General features: G+C 41.3%; 1 protein-coding gene across 1 annotated transcript in view; it reads left to right on the forward strand.

The window, feature by feature from the left end:
- LOC122549486 (regulator of G protein signaling 22-like) overlaps positions 1–9825 on the forward strand; it is a 100591-nt gene extending 90766 nt beyond the window's left edge. The window contains exons 19-21 of the mRNA XM_087985870.1: positions 1475–1495; positions 2598–2772; positions 8669–9825. Of these exons, the coding sequence (XP_087841996.1) occupies positions 1475–1495; positions 2598–2772; positions 8669–8715 (243 nt within the window). The 3' untranslated portion in view covers positions 8716–9825. The remainder of the gene's footprint in view (positions 1–1474; positions 1496–2597; positions 2773–8668) is intronic.
- Positions 9826–14696: the final 4871 nt, after the last annotated feature.

A 14696-nucleotide genomic window follows, 5' to 3' on the forward strand; every position in this document is an offset into this window, starting at 1 on the left:
TACAGGAGAGAATTCTGACTGAGTGCACCTCCTTCTGCCATGTCCATTGCACAGAGAAGATTCCCTCGTCTCCAGTATGACCAACCTCCTCTGCCATATCTCTTCTAAAAGATCTCAGGGGTTTTCATTAAAGGTGGAATTTTTCCTTATCCATTTTCCATTCTTGTCACTGGATAACAAAACTAAAATGAACCAGCTTTCAGTGAGAGCTGTTCTTCAGACCTTGTGTTTTTGGAAACTCCGTGGGGAGCCCAGTCTAACTGACCATCCTTGAGGTCAACCTTTACTCTTGCAATGTGTAATTCTGCAGAAGTGCATTTGCTTAGTCAGTTTTCTAGCAATAGATGCTCCAGTCAACTTTAAATCTGTTACCCTGTTCTGCAGCATGGTTTCAGAGTGTTGGGGACAAGTTATCGTTGAGAATTGAATGCCTTCGAGTTCTAACTGAGGCAAGTTTGATTACTTTTCCCTTCAGGTTCCTCACCTGAAGATCATCTTGACTGAGAAACTTGGGAGCTTGTTGATCAGGTATAACTGGAGTCTGGGTGCTTTAGTGATGGGAGAGATTGTGGATGGGATAGAGGGTTTGGATACAATCTATTTTGTTCAAAAAACACACAATCTTTAGGCAGTCAATCCATTTGACATTTTATAAATCCCTACTTTGGAAATAGACCTAGTCTGACTCAAGACTGGAATACATACAGTCTCTAACCTCATTCCTTTAATGCACTGTCTGAACTGAGATGTCACCTGTTTTTAGAGAACCTTAAGTTATCTCGCGAGTGTGACTTGAAAGAAGTTTTGGGATTTACATATTAATGAATTGAAACCTGCAACCCATTCTAAAAGATGAAAGACTTAACAGCAATCTAGGTTTGTTCAATATATTGCATCACTTGTGTGACACTAGGATCTTTTGCTATAAATTCAGTGTCTTATGATCCTGTTCCACAGCTACCTGATGAAGGAGCAGTGCTCTGAAAGCTTGTACTTCCAAATAAACCTGTTAAGACTATAGCCTGCTGTTGTGTGATTTTTAACTTAGATCGTGGTGGTCACCCTCTCCCCCACACCATCACTAAAGCACCCAGACTTCAGTTATACCTGATCGACAAGCTGCCAAGCCTCTCAGTCAAGGTGGTCATCAGGTGAGGAACCTGAAGTGAAAACTAATCAAACTTGCCCCAGCATTAGAACTCTAGGGCATTCATTTCCCAACCATAACTTGTCCCCAAAACTCTGAAACCATGGTGCATTGAATACCTTAACAAACATGTTTATTAGACCTATGCAAGGTACCATAGAAGGTGGACAGGCACAAATTGCAGCTTGTAATAGCTTTGGTCTGCCATAGAAATTTGCTTTAAACAAAACACAACATATGATATTTGAAATTACCTGAAAAGTAACACAAACTTTTATTAAATTTTTAAACTAAATTTCTTCATTTTTCTTTAAATTTTCTTGGCAGGATTCAGGGCACAGCCAGAAGGTAAAAAGAAATTACTGAAACAATCTTCTCATTGCATTTCCATTTTGATGATCTTATTAGCCTGGTTTGTTTATTACGGTGACCTACATATTGTTGTGGCACAAGATATGGATTCTTAGCATTTGTACTTTTAATGCTACAAGAGTGGTTTCATGTCCAAATAGCATCAGGTATGCATATTTCTGGTGAGAGCTGGGTCAATTGTTAATTTGGGTGCACTGTTAGTGTTGAAAGTATGTAACAGAACTATGCAGAGTGGTTAGTGTAAGTTATTTTTCTGCTGTAATCATAAACTTAGAATGCTTCTAAATAACTCGATTAATAAATCATTAAACAAAATGTTACTTTTTGACAATGTTTACATAAGACTAACAGTGCTAAAGAGGTAGTTCTCATCAGTTCAGATACTTCTACTTAGATTGCAGTCTGCAGGATTTTAACAGTGCACCTTGTGACGAAGCATAGGATCACTGATAGCAACATTTGGATTTTAATGATTAACTGCACATATACGGACTCCAGAATTAGCTGTTAGTTTTAAAGAGATGATGACAACAAACACTATCAGTATCATTATCAGTATGATTTCAAATTCCAAGTCATCTGTTTGAGCTTCTCCTTCATTGCTGTTATCAGCGTAACACTCCATTCCCCTCACCTTCATATTTATTTGGCATAGCCTTAAATGAATCTACATAGTTTTCCACTTTTTTCTGCTATTCCCATTTTGATTTCTTGGTGATTAGGTATGTTAATAGTCTCTAGTTTTATTCTTCCCACACTTGTAACTATTCTCTTTATTTATTCTAACAAATCTATTCATGATTATAAACACTTCTATTACATTGCCCCCTCAGCCTGTTCTCTTCAAGAGAAAATCCATTGCTTTTTATGGCCAACGTTCCATTGTCTTCCTTACTGTGATCTATTCAGGGGCCAAGCAGCTCGTAGCTATCTTCTACATAGCCCATATTTTTAAAAAATCAATTGCTGGATTATAAATGTGTTTGAAACGCATGTGTGTTTATTTATTATTTAGTCAAAAATGATAGATTTTGTGCTCTGGATCAGAATCCTTATTCCACTTTTTCTCCATCAACAGGTTTCCTGGTCTTTTTCCAAATACCTAGAAGCACTAAACAGAGAGGAATCACTGATTTTGAGAGCACGTGAGGTGGACAGAATGGAGTCAAGCAGAATAGAAGCTCGTAGAATGGAGGCTAACAGACAGAACAGTAGCAGAGTGCAGACTGCAGCAATAAATATTCTACCTCCAGGTAATTAGTTGGCAGACAAGAAACAAAGAGTCAAATCCTTTTCCAAAACAGGAGTCAATATCTAGATCCTACCATGGGGATCAGTGCTTGGACCCCAGCAATTCACAACATACACCAACATCTTAGATGAAGGAACTAAATGTGATATCTCCATGTTTGCAGTGGACACAAAGCTGGTTAGGAAGGTGAACTGTTAGGAGGATGCAGAGATGCCTCAATATGATTTGGACAAGTTGAATGTGTGGGTAAAGGCAAGACAGATGAACTATACTGTGGATAAGTGTGAGGTTATCTATTTTGATTGCAAAAATGGGAAGGCAGATTATTATTTAATTGATGATTGATTTGGAAAGGAGAAACTAGACCATAAGACAGAGGAGCAGAAATTAGGCCATTCAGCCAATCGAGTCTGCTCCACCATTCAATCATGGCTGATATGTTTCCCATCGTCATTCTCCCGCTTTCTTCCCATAAGCCTTAATCCCCTTGATACTCAAGAATCTATCTATCTCAGTCTTAAATATACCCAATGACCTGGCCTCCACAGCCTTCTGTGGCAATGAATTCCATAGATTCACCACTCTCTGGCTGAAGAAGTTTCTCCTTAGCTCCATTCTAAAAGGTCTACCCTTTACTCTAATGCTATGCCCTCGGGTCCTAGTCTCTCCTACCAATGGAAACATCCTTCCAACATCCACTCCGTCCTGGCCATTCAGTATTCTGTATGTTTCAATTAGATTCCTTCCCACCCTTCTAAACTCCACTGAGTATAAACACAGAATCCTCAAAAGTTTCTCATATGTTAAGCTTTTCAATCCCGGGACCATTCTCGTGAACCTCCTCTGAACATGCTCCAGAGCCAGTACATTCTTCTTTAGATACGGGACCCAAAACTGCACACAATACTCCAAGTGTGGTCTGACAAGAGCCTTATAGAACTTCAGAAATACATCCCTGCTTTTATATTCAAGTCCTCTCAAAATAAATGCCTTCATTGCATTTGCCTTCCTAACTACTGACTCAACCTGCAAGTTTCTCGAGAGAATGCTGGACTAGAACTCCCAAGACTCTTTGCACTTCAGACTTCTGAATTTTCTCTCCACTTAGAAAATAGTCAATGCCTCTATTCTTCTTACCAAAGTGCATGATCTCACACTTTCCCTTGTTGTATTTCATCTGCCGCTTCTTTGCCAACTCTCCTAACCTGTTCAAATCCTTCTGCAGCCTCCCCACCTCCTCTATACTACCTGTGCCTCTACCTATCTTTGTATCATCTGCAAACTTAGCCAGAATACCCTCAGTTCCTTCATCTAGATCATTAATGTATAAAGTGAAAGGCTGTGGTCCCAACACTCATGGAACACCACTTGTCACCAGCTGCCATCCTGAGAAAAACCCTTTTATCAAAACTCTCAGCTTTCTGCCAGACCACCAAGCATCTATCTATGCTAGCACCTTGCCTCGAACACCATGGGCCATATCTTACTATGTAGCCTCCAGTGCAGCACCTGGTCAAAGGCCTTCTTGAAGTCCAGATTGATAATATCCATTGGCTCTTCTTGGTCTAATCTGCTCGCTACTTCCTCAAAGAATTTCAGCAGATTTTCAGCATGACCTCCCCTTGATGAACCCATGCTGAAATGTAACAACACATGGATGTTCGTATATATTGGTTGCTGAAAGTAAGCTCGCAGGTGCAGCAGAAGGTGAAGAAGGCAAACAGTATGTTGGACTCCATAATCAGAGATTCAAGTACAGGAGCAAGATATCTTGCTGCAATTATACAAGACTCTGATAAGACCACACTTGGAGTATGCTGTTCAGTTTTGGTCTCTTTATTTGAGGAGGAATGTTCTAGCTCTGAAGGTATGCAGTGAAGGTTTACTAGACTGATTCCTGGAATGGCAGAACTGACGTATAAAGAAAGACTGGATTGGTTAGGGCTATATTCACGGAAGGTTAGAAGAATTTTATAGAAACCTATACAATTTTAATACAGGAAGGATATTCCTGATGACCAACAAGTCCAGAATCAGGGGTCACAGTCTAAGGATAAGGAATAGGCCACTTAGAACAGAGATGAGGAGAAATTCCTTCACCCAGAGAGCAGTGAGCCTGTAAAAGAGGTAGTTAGAAATTTATTACCGGCAGTGGCACAGATGTGTAAACCTGGATTGGAGCAGTTAACCACAGCCATTGATATTCATTTCCATTGTGATATATTCATGTTGCTACTTTTATTTATACTTGCTGACAATACTAGATTTAATTAACAAAAGAAGCGATTTGAGAAGTAAATATATAGGCAAAGCGTCAGGTAGCAAATTAGCAATCTGTACCCCATAAGCTGTTTCAACCAATAGCCAGGCTGTGAGAATATCCCGCATTTTTCCACCTATCTACGACTAACAAGGTCCCTGCCTATGTTGTATGGTGTGGGCAAAACCTCAGCGAGGGTAGGATATGCAATGAGTCTTTAAAAATTTGTTGCAAGAGAAATTGGCAGGATGTAGCCACTGAAATACACACACGAGAGAGCAAAAACATCATGGCCATTCTAATGAGCACAGGTAATTAAAATATTTGACAACCCCTGCAAAGGCTGAATGGACAGAAAAACGCAGCTGCCACACTCAAGGGAAAAGAAATCTGAAGGTAAGACATTTTGCCTCTGAATAACTGAAAAGTAAACAACACTGCAAACAAGCTTGCTTGATGACTGACAAAGATAGATTCTGCTTTGTGAGGTGGTTGTCAACTTTACCATCTGTTAGGATATCTTCCCAGGAAGCAGAGCAGCCACACTCCTAGCAGAAGATGGTGGCCAGTCTTATAGATATTTAAATTATTTCCATTACCTGTGAACAAATGCAGAGAAGGATAGCACATCTTAAAAAGATTATCAAGGCCACGGGTACTATTAATGCTCACCATCACCATACTTGAAAAAAGGCTCTCCCTGTCCACCCTATCTAACCCTCTGATTATCTTATATGTCTCTTAAGTCACCTCTCAACCTTCTTCTCTTTAACGAAAACAGCCTCAAGTCCCTCAGCCTTTCCTCATAAGACCTTCCCTCCATACCAGGCAACATCCTAGTAAATCTCCTCTGCATCCTTTCCAAAGCTTCCACATCCTTCTTATAATGCAGTGACCAGAATTGTATGTCAACTACTTCTAAATCACTATTGGTCCACACCAAGCTCTCACATAACTGTACAACATGATTGTTTACTATGTTAAATAATACTTCAGTACCACATAGAACATTTCAGCGCAATACAGGCCCTTCGGCCTCAGTGTTGCGCCGACCTGTCATACCAATCTGAAGCCCATCTAACCTACACTATTCCATGTACGTCCATATGCTTGTCCAATGACGACTTAAATGTACTTAAAGTTGGCGAATCTACTACCGTTGCAGCAAAGCATTCCATACCCTTACTACTCTCTGAGTAAAGAAACTACCTCTGACATCTGTCCTATATCTATCACCCCTCAATTTAAAGCTATGCCCCCTCGTGCTCGCCGTCACCATACTTGGAAAAAGGCTCTCCCTGTCCACCCTATCTATAGGGTGATTATCTTATATGTCTATTAAGTCACCTCTCAACCTTCTTCTCTCTAACGAAAACAGCCTCAAGTCCCTCAGCCTTTCCTCGTAAGACCTTCCCTCCATACCAGGCAACATCCTAGTAAATCTCCTCTGCACCCTTTCCAAAGCTTCCACATCCTTCTTATAATGCGTGACCAGAACTGTACACAATACTCCCAAGTGCGGCTGCACCAGAATAGTGCTGTAGCATAACCTCATGGTTCCGGAACTCGATTCCTCTATTAATAAAAGCTAAAACACTGTATGCCTTCTTAACAACCCTGTAACCTGGGTGGAAACTTTCAAGGATCTGTGTACCTGGACACCGAGATCTCTCTGCTCATCTACACTACCAAGAATCTTACCATTAGCCCAGTACTTTGCATTGCGGTTACTCCGATCAAAGTGAATCACCTCACACTTGTCCGCATTGAACTCCATTTGCCACCTCTCAGCCCAGCTCAGCAGCTTATCTATGTCTCTCTGTAATCTACAACATCCTTTGTCACTATCCACAACTCCACCGACCTTAGTGTCATCTGCAAATTTACTAACCCACCCTTCTACGCCCTCATTCAGGTCGTTTATAAAAATGACGAACAGCAGTGGACCCAACACCAACCCTTGCGGTACACCACTGGTAACTGGACTCCAGGATGAACATTTCCCATTAACCACCACCCTCTGTCTTCTTTCAACAAGCCAATTACTGATCCAAACTGCTATATCTCCCACAATCCCATTCTTCTGCATTTTGTACAATAGCCTTCTGTGGGGAACCTTATCGAACCCTTTGCTGAAATCCATATACACCACATCAACCGGTTTACTCTAATCTACCTGTTTGGTCACCTTCTCAAAGAACTCAATGAGGTTTGTGAGGCATGACCTACCCTTCACAAAACTGTGCTGACTATCCCTAATCACATTATGCTTTTCCAAATGATTATTAATCCTATCTCTTATAACCTTTTCCAACACTTTACCAACAACTGAAGTAAGGCTCACTGGTCTATAATTACCTGGGTTGTCTCTACTCCTCTTCTTGATAAGAGGAACCACATTTGCTATGCTCCAGTCTTCTGGCACTATTCCTGTAGACAATGACGATTTAAAGATCAATGCCAAAGGCTCGGGAATCTCCTCCCTGGCTTCCCAGAAGATCCTAGGATAAATCCCAACCGGCCCAGGGGTCTTATCTATTTTCACACTCTGCAGGATTTCTAATATCTCTTCCTTGTGAACCTCAATCACACCTAGTCTAGTGGCCTGTATCTCAGTATTCTCCTCGACAACATTGTCGTTTTCCAGAGTGAATACTGTCGAAAAATATTTATGAAATGCTTCCCCTATCTCCTCTGACTTCACACATAACTTCCCACTACTATCCTTGATTGGCCCTAATCTTACTCTCGTCATTCTTTTATTCCTTAAATACCTATAGAAAGCCTTGGGGTCTACCCTGATCCTATCCGCCAACAACTTCTCATGTCTCCTCCTGGCTCTTCTGAGGTCTGTCTTTAGGTCCTTCCTGGCTACCTTGTAACCCTCAAGCGCCCAAACTGAGCCTTCACATCTCATCCTCACATGAGCCTTCTTCTTCCTCTTGACTAGAGATTCCACTTCCTTCGTAAACCATGGCTCCCGTGCTCTACAGCTTCCTCCCTGCCTGACAGGTACATACTTATCTAGGACACACAGGAGCTTTTCCTTGAACAAGCTCCACATTTCTAATGTGCCCATTCCCTGCAGTTTCCTTCCCCATCCTATGCTTCCTAAATCTTGCCTAATCGCACTGTAATTGCATTTCCCCCAGCTGTAACTCTTGCCCAGTGGTATACACCTATTCCTTTCTATCACTAAAGTAAACATGTCAGAATTGTGATTGCTATCACCAAAGTGCTCACCTACTTCCAAGTCTAACACCTGGCCGGGCTCATTACCCAGTACCAAATCTAATGTGGCTTCTCCCCTTGTCTACATACTGTGTCAGGAAGCCCTCCTGCACACACTGGACAAAAACTGACCCATCTATAGTACTCGTACTGTAGTGTTCCCAGTCAATATTTGGAAAGTTGAAGTCCCCCATGACATTTATTCAACGTAAGTTGAAAGCTTTGGCACGTACCTTCAAATTCTGTACAAAGATATTTTATAATCTTAATGATTAATGGCACTGTTTGAGGTATGAATCTTCAACATATGCAAATATTTCAGTAAGTACTGGTGCTCATTATGGCAGTTTACTTTCTAGACTTGTAAATTTAACATTAACATTAGAAATAATTTCTCTTTTCACAGAATCTTCAACCAGCCAAAACATATCAGGCAACTTGAACATAAATTAATTGTAATTTATCACAACTTATTGAAGCCCAAAGTGAACTTATCGTACAGTGGGTATCGCAAACTGAATTTTAAAATATGTATTTATAATCATTTGCTGAGATAAAATAAAAGCTATGACAATTTGCCTTAATTTTTAGTAAGGACACTGGGAATCTATACAGTTAACGTAAAGGTAACAAATCAAAGTTATGTCCTTGAAGAAAACTGAATAGATGATAACTTTGTAATACAATGTGTCCCAATATCATTGGAAGTATGCTTTGAACCACAGTACAAAAGAATTTCAGGGTATATTGTTGAGAGTTAACAGCCAGATAGTCGAATGTCTTCCCTGCCAATTATGTACATGAAGTCAGTGACACCTTGGCAGCAGTAAAATTTAAACTGGTCTAAACATGCTGTTTTATTTATAAATTTGTGGCGGTATCTTTCTACCCATCTCCCTGTGCAGTAATAATGTGGAGTGGATTGCCTGCCAGTTATGGGGCTTGTCTATTTTAAACAATTGATTTGGGGCAATTTATTCAACATCAATACTACCTAGAGGTTGAATAGAAAATTACCACCAGTTATCCTTAGATTCTTCAAGATCTAATCCATATGACAGTTAAACAAGTATTGGCTATAAAAATTTGGAGTTTTAGCAATCAGATTTTAAGTGTTAGCGTAAGCTTTTAGATCATAATATTCAAAAATGGTATCAAATACAAAGTCAGATACGATTTCCTGATGTAAGTTCCTTGCAAACAGTGTCCTCAAGACCCTAGGAAACTCTGAGGAACAGAGGGATAATGGATGCCTTTCCTCAGATCCCTGAGATAGCAGGGCAGGTTAATAGAGTAGTCAAGAAAGCATACAGGACAGTTGCCTTTTCACTTGAGGCATAGTTTATAAGAGTAAGGAGATTATACTGGAGCTGTACAGGTCTTTGCTTAGACCACAGCTAGAGTATTGTGAGTATTCTTGTCACCCCAATATAGGAAGGATGTGATTGCACTGGAGGAGGGTACAATTGAGATTCACTACGATATTGCATGGGATGAAGCAATTTGACGATGAAAAGAGGCTAGATAAGCTTGGGTTGTTTTCTTGAGAACAGAGTGTGCGATTATGCAGGGTTTAGGCCAGCATGGATAGAAAGAAGCTGTTCCTCTAATTTGAAAGGTCACAACAATAGGACACAGTTTTAAGGTGAAAGGCAGAAGGGTATTTAAGGAAAACATTTTTCACGCAGAAGGTGGTGGGGATCTGAAATGCACTGCATGGGAGGGTAGTTAGAATGGGAAACCTCACAATCTTTAAAAAATACTTGGATTACACTTGAAATGTCATAACACTCAAGACAATGGACCAAGTGCTGGGAAGTGGCACTCGTGTAGCATTTTGGTGGATCTTCTTATTGGTGCAGACTCAATGGGCCAAACAGCCTCTTCTGTAATGTTTGATTCTATAAAAGCTCCAAGTTGGGAGTGCAAATTTGTAACATAAACCCACAGAACTAGTCACTTCCTATTAGTTTATTCAGACTTTGTAGAGAAACTAGTATCCAGTCAGCAAGTAAATGTATTCAATCATTTAATCTTTAATTCATCTCCAGATGTGCATATTCAGAGCAATTAGCACTTGGAGACAGGTCAGGTTACATGAAGCTGCAGTGTAGCCAATGAGTGACACTTACTTCATAAGTTGCTAACAGATACACAAGGACTACACTAAATAGGATTAAAATTCTCACATAGGCTTTAAGGGTCTCCAGGCTGGCATATGTTGATAGATGTTTGACAACGATTTAGTGTTACTTACATCCTCAGTTCAACTGCCATCTTGGCTGGTTCCTGGAAAGAGCACCCATCTGTTTCAGGAAGGAGCTCTCATGGAATATAGAGATCCAAATCTGGAAAAGTACAATTTTGAGGTGTAATTGAGTTGTCCATTTCTCTCCATGTTGTAAAAACCAAAAGACATATGAACTGACATTTTCCTAGCTACCATCATTTCTGAGGAAAGCATACTGGACCTGAAATGTTAATTTCTCTTCACAGATATTGAACTTTTCCAGAAAATTCTGGGTTTTTTCTCTCCATATTGTGTCTAATATTGGGACCTGTATTATGCCTTTCCTATCTTGATACAACAACAGAGATCTTATTTAACTTTGCAGGCAGGCAGCTAGCAGAGCACCAGTTCTTGCTGAGTGACCTGAGTTGATTTAAACTGCATTCATGGTATGATGAGAGATTACTGGCTACCAGTTTGGAGATAATGGTGAGGTTCACACAGGCTAGTAGTGGCCCCACTTTCCTGTGGACATGAAAGCAGTCCAGTTGGCTGGCCCCCTAAGAATTCAAGTTTAAAACTAAATGACTCTTTAAGGGCTGATGGTTGTGCTCGTCAGTGCATGGGGCAAATAGGCTTAGCCAGCAAGACATGGAGCATCAAATGAAGGATCATGAACCTGAAATGCTGTAGAAACATGAAGTCCCAGAGAGTGCTGAAAATGGCCAGAGGAATGTAACTGGGCAGGAGGCCAATTTCAGAATCCTGACCATGGGATAAACCATGCAAGTAAGTCCTCCAAACCTTAAAAGAGGGGTCAACAGTATGTCTTGTGAAACAAACCTGTGTGAATTTGCATCTCATTGAAAGGCTGGCTTGTCAGAGTTCCTACCTAACTCAGTTCTCCTGAACTGAGAAATACATGCATTCTGTTTTCTGACTGCATATGAATAGCATATTGCCTAGATGAATAAATTTTAAAAAAACTCTTGATATACCAGCATTTCTCCAGGCCTCTTAGAACGACATTCCATGTGAGTCTGGAGACACACTCTGTTTTGGATTGACTTCCAGTTCTTGGTGTTATGGATGAGGACATGAAGGAAGGAGTCAGCTGCAAGCCTTAAGGGGCTTATGTGGCAATTGCAACAGTCTCCAATACTGGAATCACCAGTTTCATGATACAGGTTGTTCTGCTATAGCATGCGTTTCATGAATGTGAATTTGCTGTCACGCGATTGACGAATGGGGGCATTGTTTCTGAAGTGTGTACTTTCAAAATGTGTGTTGGCTGTAACGTGATTACATCGCCAACACTTTAAGTGCTGTTTCTAAAATGTGATTTTTCTATAGTGCTGGGTTGCACAAGAATGCATTCACCACGTTATAGAAGAACTACCTGTATCTTCTCAATGCAGAGTAGTGACTGGTAGGTCTATGATAGCAAGGCAACAGGAGGACAAATATTAGGTCCAGGAATCCGCAGAGGTTTAACAGGAGATTTAGAGGGAAACTGTCAAAACATATGTTGACTAGATAGATCAATGCCCTGTATTTGCAGACCACCTGATTCTGATCAAATGGAAAACCTGTCCTTCTCCTAACCATTCTGCAGCCAAAGAGGATCTAGAATAGAAGGATATAGGAGCAGTAACAGCAGACATGGGCAGTATACTAACTTGCAGAGGGGAAAGATCCAGGAAACCTGGCTCCACGGTGATGATGAGCATTGGTTTGAAACAGAATATAGAGATGGTGCTTCACCTGACCAAGAGGGAATTCGGGAGGGCCCTTTGAATGTGGTGTATTCTATATAGCAGCTGTTAAAGGAGAACAGGCACTGCAAAGACTAGAGGACAATCCATGCCTTGAAGGTCACTATGACCCTGAACTACTTTACCAGAGGCTTGTTTCAGGGTTTGGCTAAGGACCTTTGAGGTCTCTTCCAGTCAGCAGCTCACAAGAGTATATGAGATGTCACAGATGTCTTATTCAGAATTTTCCAATAATTTGTGAGGATCCATTTGGATGCAGACAGCCAGGCAGTTAGGGCAGCGAAATTTGTTGGTAGAACAGGATTCCCTCAGGGTCAAGGGCTAGAGATCAAACACAACAACAATTAGGAACCTCAACACTATCCAGGACAATGCAGTCTGCTTGAGTGGCACCTCATCCATCAACTTCAACATTCATTCCTTAAACCAGTGATGCGCAATGGCAGCAGTGTATCCCATCTACGAGATGCACCGTATTAACTCACCAAGGCTCCTTCAATAACCTACAACCCCTACCACATAGAAGTACAAGGTCAATGCCATCATAGGAACACAAACACTTGCAAGTTCCTCTCCAAATCACATATCATCCTAACTTGGAATAATATCATTCCTTCACTGTTGCTGGGTCAAATTCCTGGATGTCTGTCCTGACACACATGGCCTGTAAAAGTGCAAGAAGGGCAGCTGACCACTACCTTCTCAAGGGCAATTAGGAGTGGGTAATGCTGACCTAGCAAACAACAATCACATTCTGAGAATGACTAATAAAATGGTGCTTTAGAGCACCCAAAGGTTAGCCAATTGGCTGCCAACATAAAAGGTTTACATTCCATTAATGTGAGGTTGATTGGTGACCAAAATGGACAAAATCTCCAGGTTAATGTGTAATACTTAGTGAGCATTCAGAAGTGGTTGAAGTGTTTAATGCCACACATTTCCTATAGAACTGATTGCTGGGAGTCAAAGGCTATTCCCAGAAGGTTTGAATGGTAGTACCAATTACGAATCTGCGGAGTGCTGCTGAGGTGCCTTATGATGTGCATGTACCTCTGCGTGGGTGATCAACTGGCCTTCTCAAAATTAGATTCAGATCTTTGGACCATTAAGGTGGTGCAATGCAATATACCCCATTGAAGAATGTTTGCCATCATTGTAGTAGTCTGTGCCCTTCATGAGGAAGCAGACAGTGATGGAAGTAGACCAGGAAGTTGCAGATGAATAGGAAGTATCCAGGGAATGGGGAGACAAGGCAGACATGCCATATTGATAACAGATTCCAAGCTGAGTAAATTATTCATGTGCCCATCCAGATACCTTTTAAATGTTGTCATTGTACCAGCCTCCACCATCACCACCTCTGGCAGCTCATTCCATACATGCACCACCCTCTGCATGAAAAAGTTGTCCTTTAGATCAAGCTGGCATGGTGGCTCAGTGGTTAGCACTGCTGCCTCACAATGCCAGGGACTTGGGTTTGATTCCAGCCTCAGGCGACCGTCTGTGCCTGTGTGGGTATCCTCTGGGTGCTCCGGTTTCTTTCCACCATCCAAGGGTGTATAGGTTATGTGGAATGGCTATGATAAATTGTCCATAGTGTCCATGGATGTGCAGGCTAGGTGGATTAGCTATGGGGAATGTATTATAGGGATAGGGTGGGTCTGGGTGGGATGCTCTTCGGAGGGTCGGTGTGGCCTTGATGGCCTGTTTCCACATTGTGGGGATTCTATTCCATGATCCTTTTATATCTTTCCCCCCTCATCTTAAATCTGTGGTCTCTAGGTTTGGTTTCCCAGACCCCTGAGGAATAGAGTTTGGCTATCTATGCCTATCCATGCCCCTCATGATTTTATAAACTTCTATAAAGTCACGTCTCAGCCTCCAACACTCCATGGAAAATAGTCCCAAACTGTTCAGCTTCTCCCTATAGTTCAAACCCTCCAACCCCTGCAACATCCTTTAAATCCTTTCTGGACCCTGTCCTGTTTTGCCTATATTTTATTCTGTGAATATTTTCCCTGCCTCATGAGACCACAGCTGGGGGAATGCTTATTCCTGTCTCTGCTCCGCATAGCCTTTTCAGTTGTCCCAACGGCATTGATAGTCTCACCATCTTCTACAATATAGTGAGCATAGAATCATACAGATGTATTGCACAGAAACAGTCCAACCTGTCCATGCCAACCAGATATCTTAAATAAATCTAGTCCCATTTGTCTGCATTTGGCCCATTTCCCTATAAACTGTTTCTATTCATATACCCACCCAGATGCCTTTTAAATGATGTAATTGTACCAGCCTCCACCACTTCCTCTGGCAGCTTGTTTCATACTCACACCACCCTCTGTGTGAAAACGTTACCCTTCAGGTCCTTTTTACATCTTTCCCCTCTCACCTTAGTCCTATGCCTTCTAATTGTGGATTCTCCT

Source organism: Chiloscyllium plagiosum, unplaced genomic scaffold (genome assembly GCF_037043375.1).
Source record: "Chiloscyllium plagiosum isolate Xiang-an unplaced genomic scaffold, Cpla_swu_hap1 HiC_scaffold_4, whole genome shotgun sequence".
Taxonomy (NCBI): Eukaryota; Metazoa; Chordata; class Chondrichthyes; order Orectolobiformes; family Hemiscylliidae; genus Chiloscyllium; species Chiloscyllium plagiosum.